General features: G+C 38.0%; 1 protein-coding gene across 4 annotated transcripts in view; it reads right to left on the minus strand.

The window, feature by feature from the left end:
• STX17 (syntaxin 17) overlaps positions 1-17,982 on the minus strand; it is a 102,798-nt gene that overhangs the window by 65,054 nt on the left and 19,762 nt on the right. For all 4 annotated transcript variants that reach the window (XM_032636220.1, XM_032636223.1, XM_032636222.1 and 1 more), the window contains exon 3: positions 16,677-16,742. In XM_032636220.1, the coding sequence (XP_032492111.1) occupies positions 16,677-16,742 (66 nt within the window). The remainder of the gene's footprint in view (positions 1-16,676; positions 16,743-17,982) is intronic.

Genomic DNA, 17,982 nt, shown 5'->3' on the forward strand with positions numbered 1-17,982 from the left:
ATGTAAATGGATTAAATGCTCCAACCAAAAGACACACACTGGCTGAAAGGATACAAAAACAGGACCCATATATATGCTCTCTAAAAGAGACCCACTTCAGACCTAGGGACACATACAGACTGAAAGTGAGGTGATGGAAAAGATATTCCATGCAAATGGAAATCAAAACAAAGCTGAAGTATCAATTCTCGTATCAGACAAAATAGACTTTAAAATAAAGACTATGACAAGAGACAAAGAAGGACACTACAGAATGATCAAGGGATCAATCCAAGAAGATATAACAATGGTAAATATTTATGCACCCAACATAGGAGCACCTCAATACATAAGGCGAATGCTAACAGCCATAAAAGGGGAAATCGACAGTAACACAATAAAAATAGGGGACTTCAACATCCCACTTTCACCAATGGACAGATCATCCAAAATGAAAATTAATAAGGAAACACAAGCTTTAAATGATACATTAAACACGATGGACTTAATTGATATTTACAGGACATTCTCAAGTGCTCATGGAACACTCCCCAGGATAGATCATATCTTGGGTCACAAATCAAGCCTTGGTAAATTTAAGAAAATTGAAATCACATCAAGTATCTTTTCTGCCCACAACGCTATGAGACTAGATAGCAATTACAGGAAAAAAAACTGTAAAATGTACAAACACATGGAGGCTAAACAATACACTACTAAATAACCAAGAGATCACTGAAGAAATCAAGGAGGAAATCAAAAAATACCTAGAGGGGCTTCCCTGGTGGCACACTGGCTAAGAATCTGCCTGCCACTGCAGGGGACACGGGTTCGAGCCCTGGTCCGGGAAGATTTCCACATGCTGCAGAGCAACTAAGCCCATGCACCACAACTACTGAGCCTATGCTCTAGAGCCCGCGACGCACAACTACTGAAGCCCATGCACCTAGAGCCTGTGCTCTGCAACAAGAGAAGCCACCGCAATGAGAAGCCTGCACACTGCAACGAAGAGTAGCCCCCACTCACCGCAACTTGAGAAAGCCCGTGCGCAGCAACAAAGACCCAACACAGCCAAAAAAAAAAAAAAAAAAACCCATAAACAAATGACAATGAAAACATGACAACAAATGCAGCTCTAAGAGGGAAGTTTAGAGCAATACAATCTTACCTCAAGAAACATCTCAAATAAATAAACTAACCTAAAGCAATTAGAGAAAGAAGAATTTAAAAAAACACCAAAGTTAGCAGAAGGAAAGAAATCATAAAGATCAGATCAGAAATAAATGAAAAAGAAACGAAGGAAACATTAGCAAAAATCAATAAAACTAAAAGCTGGTTCTTTGAGAAGATAAACAAAACTGATAAACCACTGTCCAGACTCATCAAGAAAAAAAGGGAGAAGACAAATCAACAGAATTAGAAGGGAAAAACGAAAAGTAACAACTGACACTGCCGAAATACAGAAGATCATGAGAGATTACTACAAGCAACTCTATGCCAGACAACCTGGAAGAAATAGACAAATTCTTAGAAAAGCACAACCTTCTGAGACTGAACCAGGAACAAATAGAAAATATAAACAGACCAATCACAAGCACTGGAATTGAAACTGTGATAAAAAATCTTCCAACAAACAAAAGCCCAGGACCAGATGGATTCACAGGCAAATTCTAGCAAACATTTAGAGAAAAGCTAACACCTATCCTTCCCAAAGTCTTCCAAAATATATCAGAGGGAGGAACACTCCCAAACTCATTCTATGAGGGCATCATCACCCTGATACCAAAACCAGACAAAGATGTCACAAAAAAAGAAAACTACAGGCCAATATCACTGATGAATATAGATGCAAAAATCCTCAACAAAATACTAGGAAACAGAATCCATCAGCACATTAAAAGGATCATACAACATGATCAAGTGGGGTTTATCCCAGGAATGCAAGGATTCTTCAATATACGCAAATCAATCAGTGTGATACACCACATTAACAAACTGAACGATAAAAACCATATGATCATCTCAATAGATTCAGGAAAAGCTTTCAATAAAATTCAACACCCATTTGTGATAAAAACCCTCCAGAAAGTAGGCATAGAGGGAACCTACCTCAACATAATAAAGGCCATATATGACAAACCCACAGCCAACATTCTTCTCAGTGATGAAAAACTGAAACCATTTCCACCAAAATCAGGAACAAGACAAGGTTGCCCACTCTCACCACTACTATTCAACATAGTTTTGGAAGTTTTAGCCACAGAAATTAGAGAAGAAAAAGAAATAAAAGGAATCCAAATCAGAAAAGAAGAAGTAAAACTGTCACTGTTTGCTGATGATGTGATACTACACATAGAGAATTCTAAAGATACTACCAGAAAACTACTAGAACTAATAGGTGAATTTGGTAAAGTAGCAGGATACAAAATTAATGCACAGAAATCTCTGGCATTCCTATACACTAATGATGAGAAATCTGAAAGAGAAATTAAGGAAACACTCCCATTTACCACTGCAAGAAAAAGAATAAAATACCTAGGAATAAACGTACCTAAGGAGACAAAAGACCTGTATACAGAAAACTGTAAGACACTGCTGAAAGAAATTAAAGATGATACAAACAGAGAGATATACCATGTTCTTGGACTGGAAGAATCAACATTGTGAAAATGACTATACTACCCAAAGCAATCTACAGATTCAATGCAATCCCTATCAAACTACCAATGGCATTTTTCACAGAACTAGAACAAAAAAATTCACAACTTGTATGGAAACACTAAAGACCCTGAATAGCCAAAGCAATCTTGAGAAAGAAAAACGGAGCTGGAGGAATCAGGGTCCCTGACTTCAGACTATACTACAAAGCTACAGTAATTAAGACAGTATGGTACTGGCACAAAAAAAGAAAGATCAATGTACCAGGATAGAAAGCCCAGAGATAAACCCTCGCACCTATGGTCAACTAATCTATGACAAAGGAGGCAAAGATATACAATGGAGAAAAGACAGTGTCTTCAATAAGTGGTGCTGGGGAAACTGGACAGCTACATGTAAAAGAATGAAATTAGAACACTCCCTAACACAATACACAAAAATAAGCTCAAAATGGATTAAAGACCTAAATGTAAGGCCAGACACTATAAAACTCTTAGAGGAAAACATAGGCAGAACACTCTATGACATAAATCACAGCAAGATCCTTTTTGACCCACCTCCTACACAAATGGAAATATAAACAAAAATAAACAAATGGGACCTAATGAAACGTAAAAGCTTTTGCACAGCCAAGGAAACTATAAACAAGATGAAAAGACAACCCTCAGAATGGGAGAAAATATTTGCAAATGAAGCAACTGACAAAGGATTAATCTCCAAAATATACAAGCAGCTCATGCAGCTCAATATCAGAAAAACAAACTATCCAATCCAAAACTGGGCAGAAGACCTAAATAGACATTTCTCCAAAGAAGATATACAGATTGCCAAGAAACATATGAAAGGATGCTCAACATCACTAATCATTAGAGAAATGCAAATCAAAACCACAATGAGGTATATTTATACAATCTAGTTGTAATCCTCACAGCAGTCAGAATGGCCATCATCAAAAAATCTACAAACAATAAATGCTGGAGAGGGTGTGGAGAAAAGGGAACCCTCCTGCACTGTTGGTGGGAATGTAAACTGATACACTCACTATGGAGAACAGTATGGAGGTTCCTTAAAAAACTAAAAATAGAACTACCATACGAGCCAGCAATCCCACTACTGGGCATGTACCCTGAGAAAACCATAATTCAAAAAGAGTCATGTACTACAATGTTCATTGCAGCACTATTTACAATAGCCAGGTCATGGAAGCAACTTAAGTGTCCATTAACAGATGCATGGATAAAGAAGATGTGGCACATATATACAATGGAATATTACTCAACCATAAAAAGAAACGAAATTGAGTTATTTGTAGTGAGGTGGACGGACCTAGAGTCTGTCATACAAAGTGAAGTCAGAAAGAGAAAGACAAATACCATATGCTAACACATATATATGGAATATATATGGAATCTAACACATATATGATAACACATACAAATGGTTCTGAAGAACCTAGGGGCAGGACAGGAATAAAGACACAGACATAGAGAATGGACTTGCAGACACGGAGAGGGAAGTGTAAGCTTGGCCAAAGTGAGAGAGTGGCATTGACATGTATACACTACCAAATGTAAAAGAGATAGCTAGTGGGAAGCAGCCACATAGCACAGGGAGATCAGCTCCATGCTTCGTGGGGCACAGGCAGGGTGGGAGGGAGATGCAAGAGGGAGGGGATTTGGTGATATATGTATACGTATAGCTGATTCACTTTGTTATACAGCAGAAACTAACACAACATTGTAAAGCAACTATACTCCAATAAAGATGTATTTAAAAAAAGGAAAAAGAAACACTAGGCACAGGACTGAAAAATGGAATTCATATGAAAGACTGTACTGAACAATGAATACACAGGAGCCTTCATCTAAGCTGCTTCTATAATTAGGAAATAAGTGCCTACTTACTCTGGGGGAAAATGAGTATTCTTCTTTGGAAAAGTAAACCAGAACAATCTCTAGATTCTGACACTTGGAGGTTGCTCCAAGGAAAATGACAGCCTACCAAAGCACCTTTAGGTGAAGTCCACCAAGAGACAAGCAATCAACTTTTTAGTGTCTCAGAAAAGCAGGAAAAATTTTTATGTCCAAAGATAAAGTGCTATGAAAAATAAGAAGAAAAGAAAAAGCTCTTGGAAAATAAATATTGTAATAGAAATAAAGAATTCAGTAGAAGAACTGAAAATAAAGCTGAGGAAATCTCTCAGAAAACAGAACAGAAAATTAGACAAGCAATCCAAGAGTCTTCTATCCAACAGAATAGGGATCAGCAAACTTTTTCTTCAAAGGGCCAGACAGTAGATAGTTTAGGCTTTGCAGGCCATATGGTCTCTTGCTGCAACCAAACAACTCTGCTATTGTACTAAGAAAGCAGCCAAAGACAGTACATAAACAAATGGGGCAGACAGCAGGCAAGATCTGGCCTGTGAGCTATAGTTTGCTGACCCTTGCAATATAAAGCCATGAGTTTTTAGATTGAAAGAGACCAACACAAAGCACATCATATTATCAAAATTCAGAACACCAGGATAAACAGATCACAAAAGTTCCCAAAGACAGAATAAAATTGGTCTTATACAAAAAGGAAACTAGATGATATCTGCTTTTTTAACAGCAACACTAAACTAGAAAGCCTAGAAAGCCTTCAATATTGAAAGAGAATTCTATACCTAATCAAAGTAGCAGTCACATATGATGGGAGAATAAAGGTATTTATCAGACACATAATAAATTAAAAAATTACCTCTAAGGTACCCTTATTTGAAAGCTACTGAAAGATGTACTCCAACAAAACAATAGAGTAAGCCCAAAATAAGGAAGACATGATAGCCAGAAAAAACAGGAACCCCACACAGGAGGAGCTGAGGGAAGTCCTAGAACAACAGCTGTGCAACAAGCCTAGAAAGTCAGTCCAGATTGGAATTGGAGGAAGAAGGGCTTCAGGAGGGAGTCTTGAGGATAAAGAATGGAAGTGATTTATTTGAACATATGAAAAATATTGACAGCATGTGGCAGAGATGTGGAGCACTTTAAAAAAAATTAACTAAAATACACAAAAACCCAGGCAATATAAAAAAGTGAGAAAAGTATTAACTCCAAAGAAGCAAAAGGACAGCTAACATCATACTTAACACTAAAAAGAGGAAATCATTTCCTCTAAGGTCAGGAACAAGACAAGGATGTCCACTCTTGGCACTTTTATTCAACATAGTACTGGAAGTCCTAGCCACAGCAATCAGACAAGGAAAAGAAATAAAAGGAATCCAAACTGAAAGGGAAAAAGTAAAACTGTCACTATTTGCAGGTGACATGGTATTATACACAGAAAATCCTAAACACACCACCAGCAAACTACTAGAGCTCAATGAATTTGGTAAAGTTTCAGGATGCAAAATTAGTATACAGAAATCTGTTGCATTTCTATATACTAACAACAAACTATCAGAAAGAGAAATTAAGGAAACAATTCCACTCACCACTGCATCGAAAAGAATAACACACCTAGGGATAAACCTACCTAAGGTGGTAAAAGATCTGTACTCAGAAAACTATAAGATACTAATGAAAGAAACTGAAGATGATACAAACAGATGGAAAGATATACCACGTACATGGACTGGAAGAGTTAATATTGTTAAAATGACCATACTAGCCAAGGCAATCTACAGACTCAGTGCAATCCTTATCAAGATACCAAGGGCATTTTTTGCAGTACTAGAACAAATAATTTTGCAGTACTAGAACAAATAATTTTAAAATTTTAAAATAAAAGACCCCAAATAGCCAAAACAATCCTGAGAAAGAACAAAGCTGGAGGAATCATGCTCCCTGACTTCAGGGTATACTCCAATGCTACAGTAATCAAAACAGTATGGTAGTGGCACAAAAACAGACGTTTAGATCAACGGAACAGAGAGACCAGAAATAAACCCACACACTCGTGGTCAATGAATCTACAACAATGGAGGCAAGAATATACAACAGAGAAAAACAGCCTCTTCAATAAATGGTGCTGGGAAAACTGGAACTACATGTAAAAGAAGGCCATCAAAACATTCTCTAACACCATATACAGAAATAAACTCAAAATGGATTAAAGACCTAAATGTAAGACCAGAAACCATAAAACTCCTAGAAAAAAACATAGGCAGAACACTCTGACATAAATCATAGCAATATTTTTTTTGGATGTGTCTCCTAAAGAAAAGGAAATAAAAGCAAAAATTTAAAAAATGGGACCTAATTAAACTTAAAAGCTTTTGCACAGCAAAAGAAACCACTGGCAAAACGAAAAGACAACCTACTGAATGGGAGAAAATATTTGCTAATGATATGACCAATAAAGAGTTTATATAGAAAATATGATAAACAGCTCATACAATTCAACATCAAAAAAACCCCAAAGGGCTTCCCTGGTGGTGCAGTGGTTAGGAGTCCGCCTGCTGATGCAGGGGACATGGGTTCATGCCCCGGTCTGGGAAGATCCCACATGCCGCGGAGCAGCTGGGCCTGTGAGCCATGGCCACTGAGCCTGCGCGTCCGGAGCCTGTGCTCCACAACGGGAGAGGCCACAACAGTGAGAGGCCCGCGTACAAAAAAAAAAAAAAACCCCAAACACCTCAATTAAGAAATGGGCGGAAGACCTAAATAGACATTTTTCCAAAGAAGACATACCGATGCCCAACAGGCACATGAAAAGATATTAAACACTGTTAATCATCAGAGAAATGCAAATTAAAACTACTATGAGATATCATCTCACATCTGCCAGATGGCTATCATCAAAAAGACCACAAATAAATGCTGGTAAGGATGTAGGGAAAAGGGAACCCTCGTACACTATTAGTGGGAATGTAAACTAGCATGGTCACTGTGGAAAACTGTACAGCAGTTTCTCAAAAATCTAAAAATAAAACTACCATATTACCCAGCAATTCCACTCCTGGGTATATGTCCAAAAAAATCCAAAAACACTAATTCAGAAAGATACATGCACCCCAATGTTCATATCAGCATTATTTACAATAGCCAAGATATGGAAGCAACCTAAGTGTCCATCAACTGATGAATGGATAAAGAAGATGTAGTATACACACACACACACACACACATACACACACACACACTGGAATACTACTCAGCCATAAAAACGAATGAAATTTTGCCATTTGCAACAACACGGATAGACGTAGAGGGTATAAGTGAAATAAGTCAAAAGACAGAGAAAGACAAATACTGTATGATATCACTTATACGTACAAACTAAAAAATAAAACAAACTAGTGAATATAACAAAAAGGAAACAGATTCACAGATACAGAGAACAAACTGATGGTTACCAGTGGAGAGAGGGAAAGGTGGTGGAGCAAGATAGGGGTAGGGGACTAAGAGGTACAAACTGTTATGTATAAAATAAATAAGCTACAAGGATAAATATATCCTTGTACAACACGAAATATAGCCAATATTTTATAATAACTATAAATGGAGTATAACCTTTAAAAATTGGGAATCACTATGTTGTACACCTATAACTCATATAATATTGTACATCAACTATATCTCAGTTAAAAACAAACACCACTAAACATATTTAAAAAGTCATTAGAGTGAAAGTGACATATTAAAGGAAAAAAGCAAAAGGCTGTAGTGTATGTCACTATTTGGCGTAGCAAGAAACAATACCTTTAAAATCAAAATAATGAGATATTGATCACTAATTTAACCAGAAATTATAATATATATAATATAATTATACATAATTATAATATATATTAAATATAATTATAGATATTATAAATTATAATATATATAGGGGGGAAGGAATTAGGAGAGTAGGGTGGAAAGCTAGATCTGCGTCTCCTATAGCAAGAAGTGAAGAGACTATGCCTAAACCTGATTAACAAAGAAATACCAGTCTACACATGGTGTTTAGGAATGAAGAGCTAAATACCAGGGCAAATGGCCAAAAGGATTAAAAGTAGTTTCCTAAAAGTAGGACTTAAAGATGGAGAAGGACAGGGTTCTATAAGGCTTTTAATTTTACTTGGATGTTAACTATGTAAATATATGACTTTCGAAAATTAACTTAAAATAATTAAAATTTATTACAAAGCCAAAAGCTAGCAAAAAATATTTGCACTATATTACTGAAACAATCTTATAAACAGAAGACCAATATCTTAAAATTATAAGGAACTCTGACAAAAGACAACAACATAATATATGCAAGGGACATGAAAAGGCAATTAACACAAAAAACATTACTATCGGAAGACGAGGGGAAGATGGCGGAAGAGTAAGATGCGGAGATGACCTTCGTCCCCACAGATACACCAGAAATACATCTACACGTGGAATAATTCCTACAGAACACTTACTGAAAACTGGCAGAAGACCTCAGACCTCCCAAAAGGCAAGAAAGTACCCACGTACCTGGGTAGGGCAAAAGAAAAAAGAATAAACAGAGACAAAGGGATAGGGACGGGACCTGCACCAGTGGGAGGGAGCTGTGAAGGAGGAAAGGTTTCCACACACTAGAAGCCCCTTCGCGGGCAGAGACTGTAGTTGTCGGAGGGGGAAAACTTCTTCGGAGCTGCGGAGGAGAGCACAGCAACAGGGGTGCGGAGGGCAAGGCGGAGAGTTTCCCGCACGGAGGATCGGTGCCGACTGGCACTCACCAGCCCGAGAGGCTTGTCTGCTCACCCGCCGGGGTGGGCGGGGCTGGGAGCTGAGGCTCGGGCTTCGGTCGGAGCGCAGGGAGAAGACTGTGGTTCGCGGCGTGAACACAGCCTGCAGGGGGTGAGTGCACCAGGGCAGCCGGGAGGGAGTCCAGGGGAAAATCTGGAGCTGCCGAAGAGGCAAGAGACTTTTTCTTCCCTCTTTGTTTCCTGGTGCGCGAGGAGAGGATTAAGAGCGCTGCTTAGAGGAGCTCCAGAGACGGGTGAGAGCCGCGGATATCAGCGCGGACCCCAGAGACGGGCATGAGACGCTAAGGCTACTGCTGCCGCCACCAAGAAGCCCGTGTGCGAGCACAGGTCACTATCCACACCCCCCTTCCAGGGAGCCTGTGCAGCCCACCACTGCCAGGGTCCCGGGATCCAGGGACAACTTCCCCGGGAGAACGCACGGTGCGCCTCAGGATGGTGCAACGTCATGCTGGCCTCTGCCGCCGCAGGCTTACGCCGCACTTGGTACCCCTCCCTCCCCCGGGCCTGAGTGAGCCAGAGTCCTCGAAGCAGCTGCTCCTTTAACCCCGTCCCATCTGAGCGAAGAACAGATGGCCTCCGGCGACCTACACGCAGAGGTGGGGCCAAATCCAAAGCTGAGCCCCAGAAGCTGTTAGAACAAAGGAGAGAAAGGGAAATCCCTTCCAGCAGCCTCAGAAGCAGCGGATTAAACCTCCACGATCAACTTGATGTACCCTGCATCTGTGGAATACCTGAATAGACAACAAATCATCCCAAATTGAGGAGGTGGACTTTGAGAGCAAGATTTATGATTTTTTTCCCCTTTTCCTCTTTTTGTGACTGTGTATGTGTATACTTCCGTGTGAGACTTTGTCTGTATAGCTTTGCTTCCACCATTTGTCGTAGAGTTCTATCCGTCTGTTGTGTTTTTTCTTTTTTTAAAAAACAATTTTTTTTCTTAATAATTATTTTTTATTTTAATAACTTTATTTTATTTTCTTATTTTATTTTACCTTCTTTCTCTCTTTCTTTCCTTCCTTCCCTCCTTCCTTCCTCCCACTTTTTTTTCTTCCTTTCTTCCTTCCTTCCTTTCTTTTTCTCCCTTTTATTCTGAGCCATGTGGATGAAAGGCTCTTGGAGCTGCAGCCAGGAGTCAGTGCTGTGCCTCTGAGGTGGGAGAGCCAACTTCAGGACACTGATCCACAAGAGACTTTCCAGCTCCACATAATATCAAATGGCGAATATCTTCCAGAGATCTCCATCTCAACACCAGCAACCAGCTTCACTCAACAACCAGCAAGCTACAGTGCGGGACACCCTATGCCAAACAACTAGCAAGACAGGAACACAACCACACCCATTAGCAGAGAGGCTGCCTAAAATCATAATAAGTTCACAGACACCCAAAAACACACCACCAGACGTGGACCTGCCCACCAGAAATACAAGATCCAGCCTCATTCACGAGAACACAGGCACTAGTCTCCTCCACCAGAAAGCCTACACAACCCACTGAACCAACTTTAGCCACTGGGGACAGACACCAAAAACAACGGGAACTACAAACCTGCAGCCTGCAAAAAGGAGACCCCAAACACAGTAAGATAAGCAAAATGAGAAGACAGAAAAACACACAGGAGATGAAGGAGCAAGATAAAAACCCACCAGACCTAACAAATGAAGAGGAAATTGGCAGTCTACCTGAAAAAGAATTCAGAATGATAGTAAAGATGATCCAAAATCTTGGAAATAGAATAGACAAAATGCAAGAAACATTTAACAAGGACCTAGAAGAACTAAAGATGAAACAAACAACGATGAACAACACAATAAATGACATTAAAAATACTCTAGATGGGATCAATAGCAGAATAACTGAGGCAGAAGAACGGATAAGTGACCTGGAAGATAAAATAGTGGAAATAACTACTGCAGAGCAGAATAAAGAAAAACGGATGAAAAGAATGGAGGACAGTCTCAGAGACCTGTGGGACAACATTAAACGCACCAACATTCGAATTATTGGGGTCCCAGAAGAAGAAGAGAAAAAGAAAGAGACTGAAAATATTTGAAGGGATTATACTTGAAAACTTCCCTAATATAGGAAAGGAAATAGTTAATCAAGTCCAGGAAACACAGAGAGTCCCATTCAGGATAAATCCAAGGAGAAACATGCCAAGACACATATTAATCAAACTGTCAAAAATTAAACACAAAGAAAACATAGTAAAGCAGCAAGGGAAAAACAACAAATAACACACAAGGGAATCCCCAGAAGGTTAACAGCTGATTTCTCAGCAGAAACTCTGCAAGCCAGAAGGGACTGGCAGGACATATTTAAAGTGATGAAGGAGAAAAACCTGCAACCAAGAATACTCTACCCATCAAGGATCTCATTCAGATTTGATGGAGAAATTAAAACCTTTACAGACAAGCAAAAGCTGAGAGAGTTCAGCACCACCAAACCAGCTTTACAACAAATGCTAAAGGAACTTCTCTAGGCAAGAAACACAAGAGAAGGAAAAGACCTACAATAATGAACCCAAAACAATTAAGAAAATGGGAATAGGAATATACATATCGATAATTACCTTAAATGTAAATGGACTACATGCTCCCACCAAAAGACACAGACTGGCTGAATGGATACAAAAACAAGACCCATATATATGCTGTCTTCAAGAACCCACTTCAGACCTAGAGACACATACAGACTGAAAGTAAGTGGATGGAAAAACATATTCCATGCAAATGAAAACCAAAAGAAAGCTGGACTAGCAATTCTCACATGAGACAAAATAGACTTTAAAATAAAGACTATTAGAAGAGACAAAGAAGGACACTACATAATGATCAAGGGATCGATCCAAGAAGGAGATATAACAATTGTAAATATTTATGCACCCAACATAGGAACACCTCAATACATAATGCAAATACTAACAGCCATAAAAGGGGAAATCAACAGTAAAACATTCATAGTAGGGGACTTTAACACCCCACTTTCACCAATGGACAGATCATCCAAAATGAAAATAAATAAGTAAACACAAGCTTTAAATGATACATTAAACAAGATGGACTTAATTGATATTTATAGGACATTCCATCCAAAAACAACAGAATACACATTTTTCTCAAGTGCTCATGGAACATTCTCCAGGATAGATCATATCTTGGGTCACAAAGCAAGTCTTGGTGAATTTAAGAAAATTGGAATTGTATCAAGGATCTTTTCCGAGCACAACACTATGAGACTAGATATCAATTACAGGAAAAGATCTGTAAAAAATACAAACACATGGAGGCTAAACAATACACTATTTAATAACGAAGTGATCACTGAAGAAATCAAAGAGGAAATAAAAAAATACCTAGAAACAAATGACATGGAGACACGACGACCCAAAACCTATGTAATGCAACAAAAGCAGTTCTAAGAGGTAAGTTTATAGCAATACAATCCTACCTTAAGAAACAGGAAACATCTAGAATAAACAACCTAACCTTGCACCTAAAGCAATTAGAGAAAGAAGAACAAAAAAACCCCAAAGTTAGCAGAAGGAAAGAAATCATAAAAATCAGATCAGAAATAAATGAAAAAGAAATGAAGGAAACTACAGCAAAGATCAATAAAACTAAAAGCTGGCTCTTTCAGAAGATAAACAAAATTCATAAACCATTAGCCAGACTCATCAAGAAAAACAGGGAGAAGACTCAAATCAATAGCATTAGAAATGAAAAAGGAGAAGTAACAACTGACACTGCAGAAACACAAAAGATCATGAGAGATTACGGTAAGCAACTCTATGCCAATAAAATGGACAACCTGGAAGAAATAGACAAATTCGTAGAAATGCACAACCTGCCAAGATTGAATCAGGAAGAAATAGAAAATATGAACAGACCAATCACAAGCACTGAAATTGAAACTGTGATTAAAAATCTTCCAACATACAAAAGCCCAGGACCAGATGGCTTCACAGGCGAATTCTATCTAACATTTAGAGAAGCGCTAACACCTATCCTTCTCAAACTCTTCCAAAATATAGCAGAGGGAGGAACACTCCCAAACTCATTCTACGAGGCCACCATCACCTTGATACCAAAACCAGACAAGGATGGCACAAAGAAAGAAAACTACAGGCCAATATTACTGATGAACATAGATGCAAAAATCCTCAACAAAATACTAGCAAACAGAATCCAACAGCACATTAAAAGGATCATACACCATGATCAAGTGGGGTTTATTCCAGAAATGCAACGATTCTTCAATATACGTAAATTAATCAATGTGATACACCATATTAACAAATTGAATAAAAACCATATGATAATCTCAATAGATGCAGAGAAAGCTTTCGACAAAGTTCAACACCCATTTATGATAAAAACCCTGCAGAAAGTAGGCATAGAGGGAACTTTCCTCAACATAATGAAGGCCATATATGACAAACCCACAGCCAACATCGTCCTCAATGGTGAAAAACTGAAAGCATTTCCGCTAAGATCAGGAACAAGACAAGGTTGCCCACTCTTACCACTCTTATTCAACATAGTTTTGGAAGTATTAGCCACAGCAATTAGAGAAGAAAAGGAAATAAAAGGAATACAAATCGGAAAAGAAGAAGTAAAGCTGTCACTGTTTGCAGATGACATGATACTATACATAGAGAATCCTAAGGATGCTACCAGAAAACTACTAGAGGTAATCAATGAATTTGGTAGAGTAGCAGGATACAAAATTAATGCACAGAAATCTCTGGCATTCCTATACACTAATGATGAAAAATCTGAAAGTGAAATCAAGAAAACACTCCCATTTACCGTTGCAACAAAAAGAGTAAAATATCTAGGAATAAACCTACCTAAGGAAACAAAAGACCTATATGCAGAAAATTATAAGACACTGATGAAAGAAATTAAAGATGATACAAATAGATAGAGAGATATACCACGTTCTTGGATTGGAAGAATCAACATTGTGAAAATGACTCTACTACCCAAAGCAATCTACAGATTCAATGCAATCCCTATCAAACTACCACTGGCATTTCTTACAGAACTGGAACAAAAAATTTCACAATTTGTATGGTAACACAAAAGGCCCCGAACAGCCATAGCAATCTTGAGAACTAAATATGGAGCTGGAGGAATCAGGCTCCCTGACTTCAGACTATACTACAAAGCTACAGTAATCAAGACAGTATGGTACTGGCACAAAAACAGAAATATACATCAATGGAACTGGATAGGAAGCCCAGAGATAAACCCACGCACATATGGTCACCTTATCTTAGATAAAGGAGGCAGGAATGTACAGTGGAGAAAGGACAGCCTCTTCAATAAGTGGTATTGGGAAAACTGGACAGCTACATGTAAAAGTATGAGATTAGATCACTCCCTAACACCATACACAAAAATAAGCTCAAAATGGATTAAAGACCTAAAGGTAAGGCCAGAAAGTATCAAACTCTTAGAGAAAAACATAGGCAGAACACTCCATGACATAAATCACAGCAAGATCCTTTTTGATCCACCTCCTAGAGAAATGGAAATACAAACAAAAATAAACAAATGGGACCTGATGAAACTTAAAAGCTTTTGCACAGCCAAGGAAACCATAAACAAGACAAAAAGGCAACCCTCAGAATGGGAGAAAATATTTGCAAATGAAGCAACTGACAAAGGATTAATCTCCAAAATTTATAAGCAGCTTATGCAGCTCAATATCAAAAAAAACAAACAACCCCACCCAAAAATGGGCAGAAGACCTAAATAGACATTTCTCCAAAAATGATATACAGACTGCCAACAAACACATGAAAGAATGCTCAACATCATTAATCATTAGAGAAATGCAAATCAAAACTACAACGAGATATCATCTCACACTAGTCAGAATGACCATCATCAAAACATCTAGAAACAATAAATGCTGGAGTGGGTGTGGAGAAAAGTGAACCCTCTTGCACTGTTGGTGGGAATGTGAATTGGTACAGCCACTATGGAGAACAGTATGGAGGTTCCTTAAAAAACTACAAATAGGGGCTTCCCTGGTGGCACAGTTGTTGAGAGTCTGCCTGCCATTGCATAGGACGCGTGTTCGTGCTCCAGTCCTGGAAGATCCCACATGCCGCGGAGCGGCTGTGCCCGTGAGCCATGACCGCTGAGCCTGCACGTCCGGAGCCTGTGCTCCGCAACGGGAGAGGCCACAGCAGTGAGAGGCCCGCATACCGCAAAAACAACAACAACAACAACAAAAAAGCTACTAATAGAACTACCATATGACCCAGCAATCCCACTACTGGGTATATACCCTGAGAAAACCATAATTCAAAAAGAGTCATGTACCAAAATATTCACTGCAGCTCTATTTACAATAGCCCAGAGATGGAAACAACTTAAGTGTCCATCGTCGGATGAATGGATAAAGAAGATGTGGCACATATATACAATGGAATATTACTTAGCCATAAAAAGAAACGAAATTGAGCTATTTGTAATGAGGTGGATAGACCTAGAGTCTGTCATACAGAGTGAAGTAAGTCACAAAGAGAAAGACAAATACCTTATGATAACAGATACATATGGAATTTAAGAAAAAAAAATGTCATGAAGAACTTAGGGGTAAGACAGGAATAAAGACACAGACGTACTAGAGAATGGACTTGAGGATATGGGGAGGGGGAAGGGTAAGCTGTGACAAAGCGAGAGAGTGGCATATATACACTACCAAATGTAAAATAGCTAGCTAGTGGGAAGCAGCCGCATAGCACAGGGAGATCAGCTTGGTGCTTTGTGACCACCTAGAGGGGTGGGATAGGGAGGGTGGGAGCAAGGGAGACACAAGAGGGAAGAGATATGGGGACATATGTATATGTATAACTGATTCAGCTTGTTATAAAGCAGAAATGAACACACCACTGTAAAGCAATTATACTCCAATAAAGAATTAAAAAAAAAACATTACTATCCAAGGTGCATATAAAAAGCTTCCACCCTTCAAAGCAATAAAAGAAAAAATCCAGATTAAAATGACAAAGCAGTGTTATTTTAACCTACTAATTAGCAAAAATTTGAGGAATGAGTAATACTAGTGTTGTAAAATGCATTCATTGTGAAAGTGTAAGTTGATGTATCATTTCTGGAGAAAATTTTGGTGATATGAATCAAAATCTTAAAAATATGTATGACATCTGGTTCAATAATTCTTGCTAAAAATGTATCCTTAAGGAAATAGTTACAAATACATATAAAAGGATTCAGCTACAAGGGTATATATTTTAGCAAAATTTTCTTAAGACTGTCTTTTCATACTGTTTTACCTGAAACAATAAAATAGCCTTACCTGAACTGTACGTCCTGCATTGATATGTTCTTCATGCAACTTGTCCCAGATTCTGCACCTCTGATACTATATGAAAGAAAGGGGAAAGGTACTGAATTTTTTTTTATCACTAAGTGATTATTCCCAATTTACCTCAAAAATCCCCACTCACCCACCCAAAGTTAAACATACCAGCTAAAAAATTTACTGACTTAGTAGTGGAAATTAACTGTCCAAAGTCCATACAATAGGAAGTTTTCAAAAACATTACACACAAAATTCTGGTAAATGGTAAAAACAAACAAAACCCACTAAATACTCTTTATTTTACTGAAAAAGAGTATGTATTTTGTCTATAATGCACACTCTTTGGAGGTGAAAAAAATGAGAATGTAAAAGAGTGTGAAAAATGAAAAGATTAACAGCATTCATCAGATATTGTTACTATATATGAAGACCTTGAAATGTCTGTTAACGATAGAGTCAAGTATTGAAAACTAAAATCTGATTTGAGAAAAAGTAACATGGATACTGCAGACTAGAAAGTATATAAAAATGAGAATGAACATTTAATATATATGTCTTAATTTTTACCAAGGTAATGTTTAGTTTTCAGAGTTCATCCAAGAAACTTAACGAGCGTGATAATGGAAAATTTTTCATTTGACAGGAAAATGTGATAACATTATGACGGAATACTTGTATAAAATATAAACAACACCAAATGTCACACATTATTTTTGGTTGAAATAAAAAACCCAAATAATTAAGACGTTAGCAGATGTGAATAATGACATTAAACACATTTTTGGTATAACCCCCACACACACACTATTCTGAAAGCACAGTAACATGAAAATGCCCCATATACACATAGAAGGAAAAATAGATTATAAAAGTAGAGCACTAAAACTTTTTCTAGGGTATTTTTATATTCCCTATTCTGCATATTTTTTAAATTTGGTAGTGAATAATGCAGCAAAAAACTCTTTTGATACTCCTGAATTTTTGTTTTTCATATCATCTAAGAACTAAACAATATCCATTAAGCTTAAAAATAACTAGACTATGGAGAACAATACGGAGGTTCCTTAAAAAACTAAAAATAGAACTACCATATGACCGAGCAATCCCACTACTGGGCATACACACTGAGAAAACCATAGTTCAAAAAGACACATGCACCCCAATGTTCACTGCAGCACTATTTACAATAGCCAGGACATGGAAGCAACCTAAATGTCCATCAGCAGATGAATGGATAAAGAAGATGTGGTACATACAATGGAATATTACTCAGCCATAAAAAGGAATGAAATTGGGTCAT

This window comes from Phocoena sinus, chromosome 6, assembly GCF_008692025.1.
Source record: "Phocoena sinus isolate mPhoSin1 chromosome 6, mPhoSin1.pri, whole genome shotgun sequence".
Lineage (NCBI taxonomy): Eukaryota > Metazoa > Chordata > Mammalia > Artiodactyla > Phocoenidae > Phocoena > Phocoena sinus.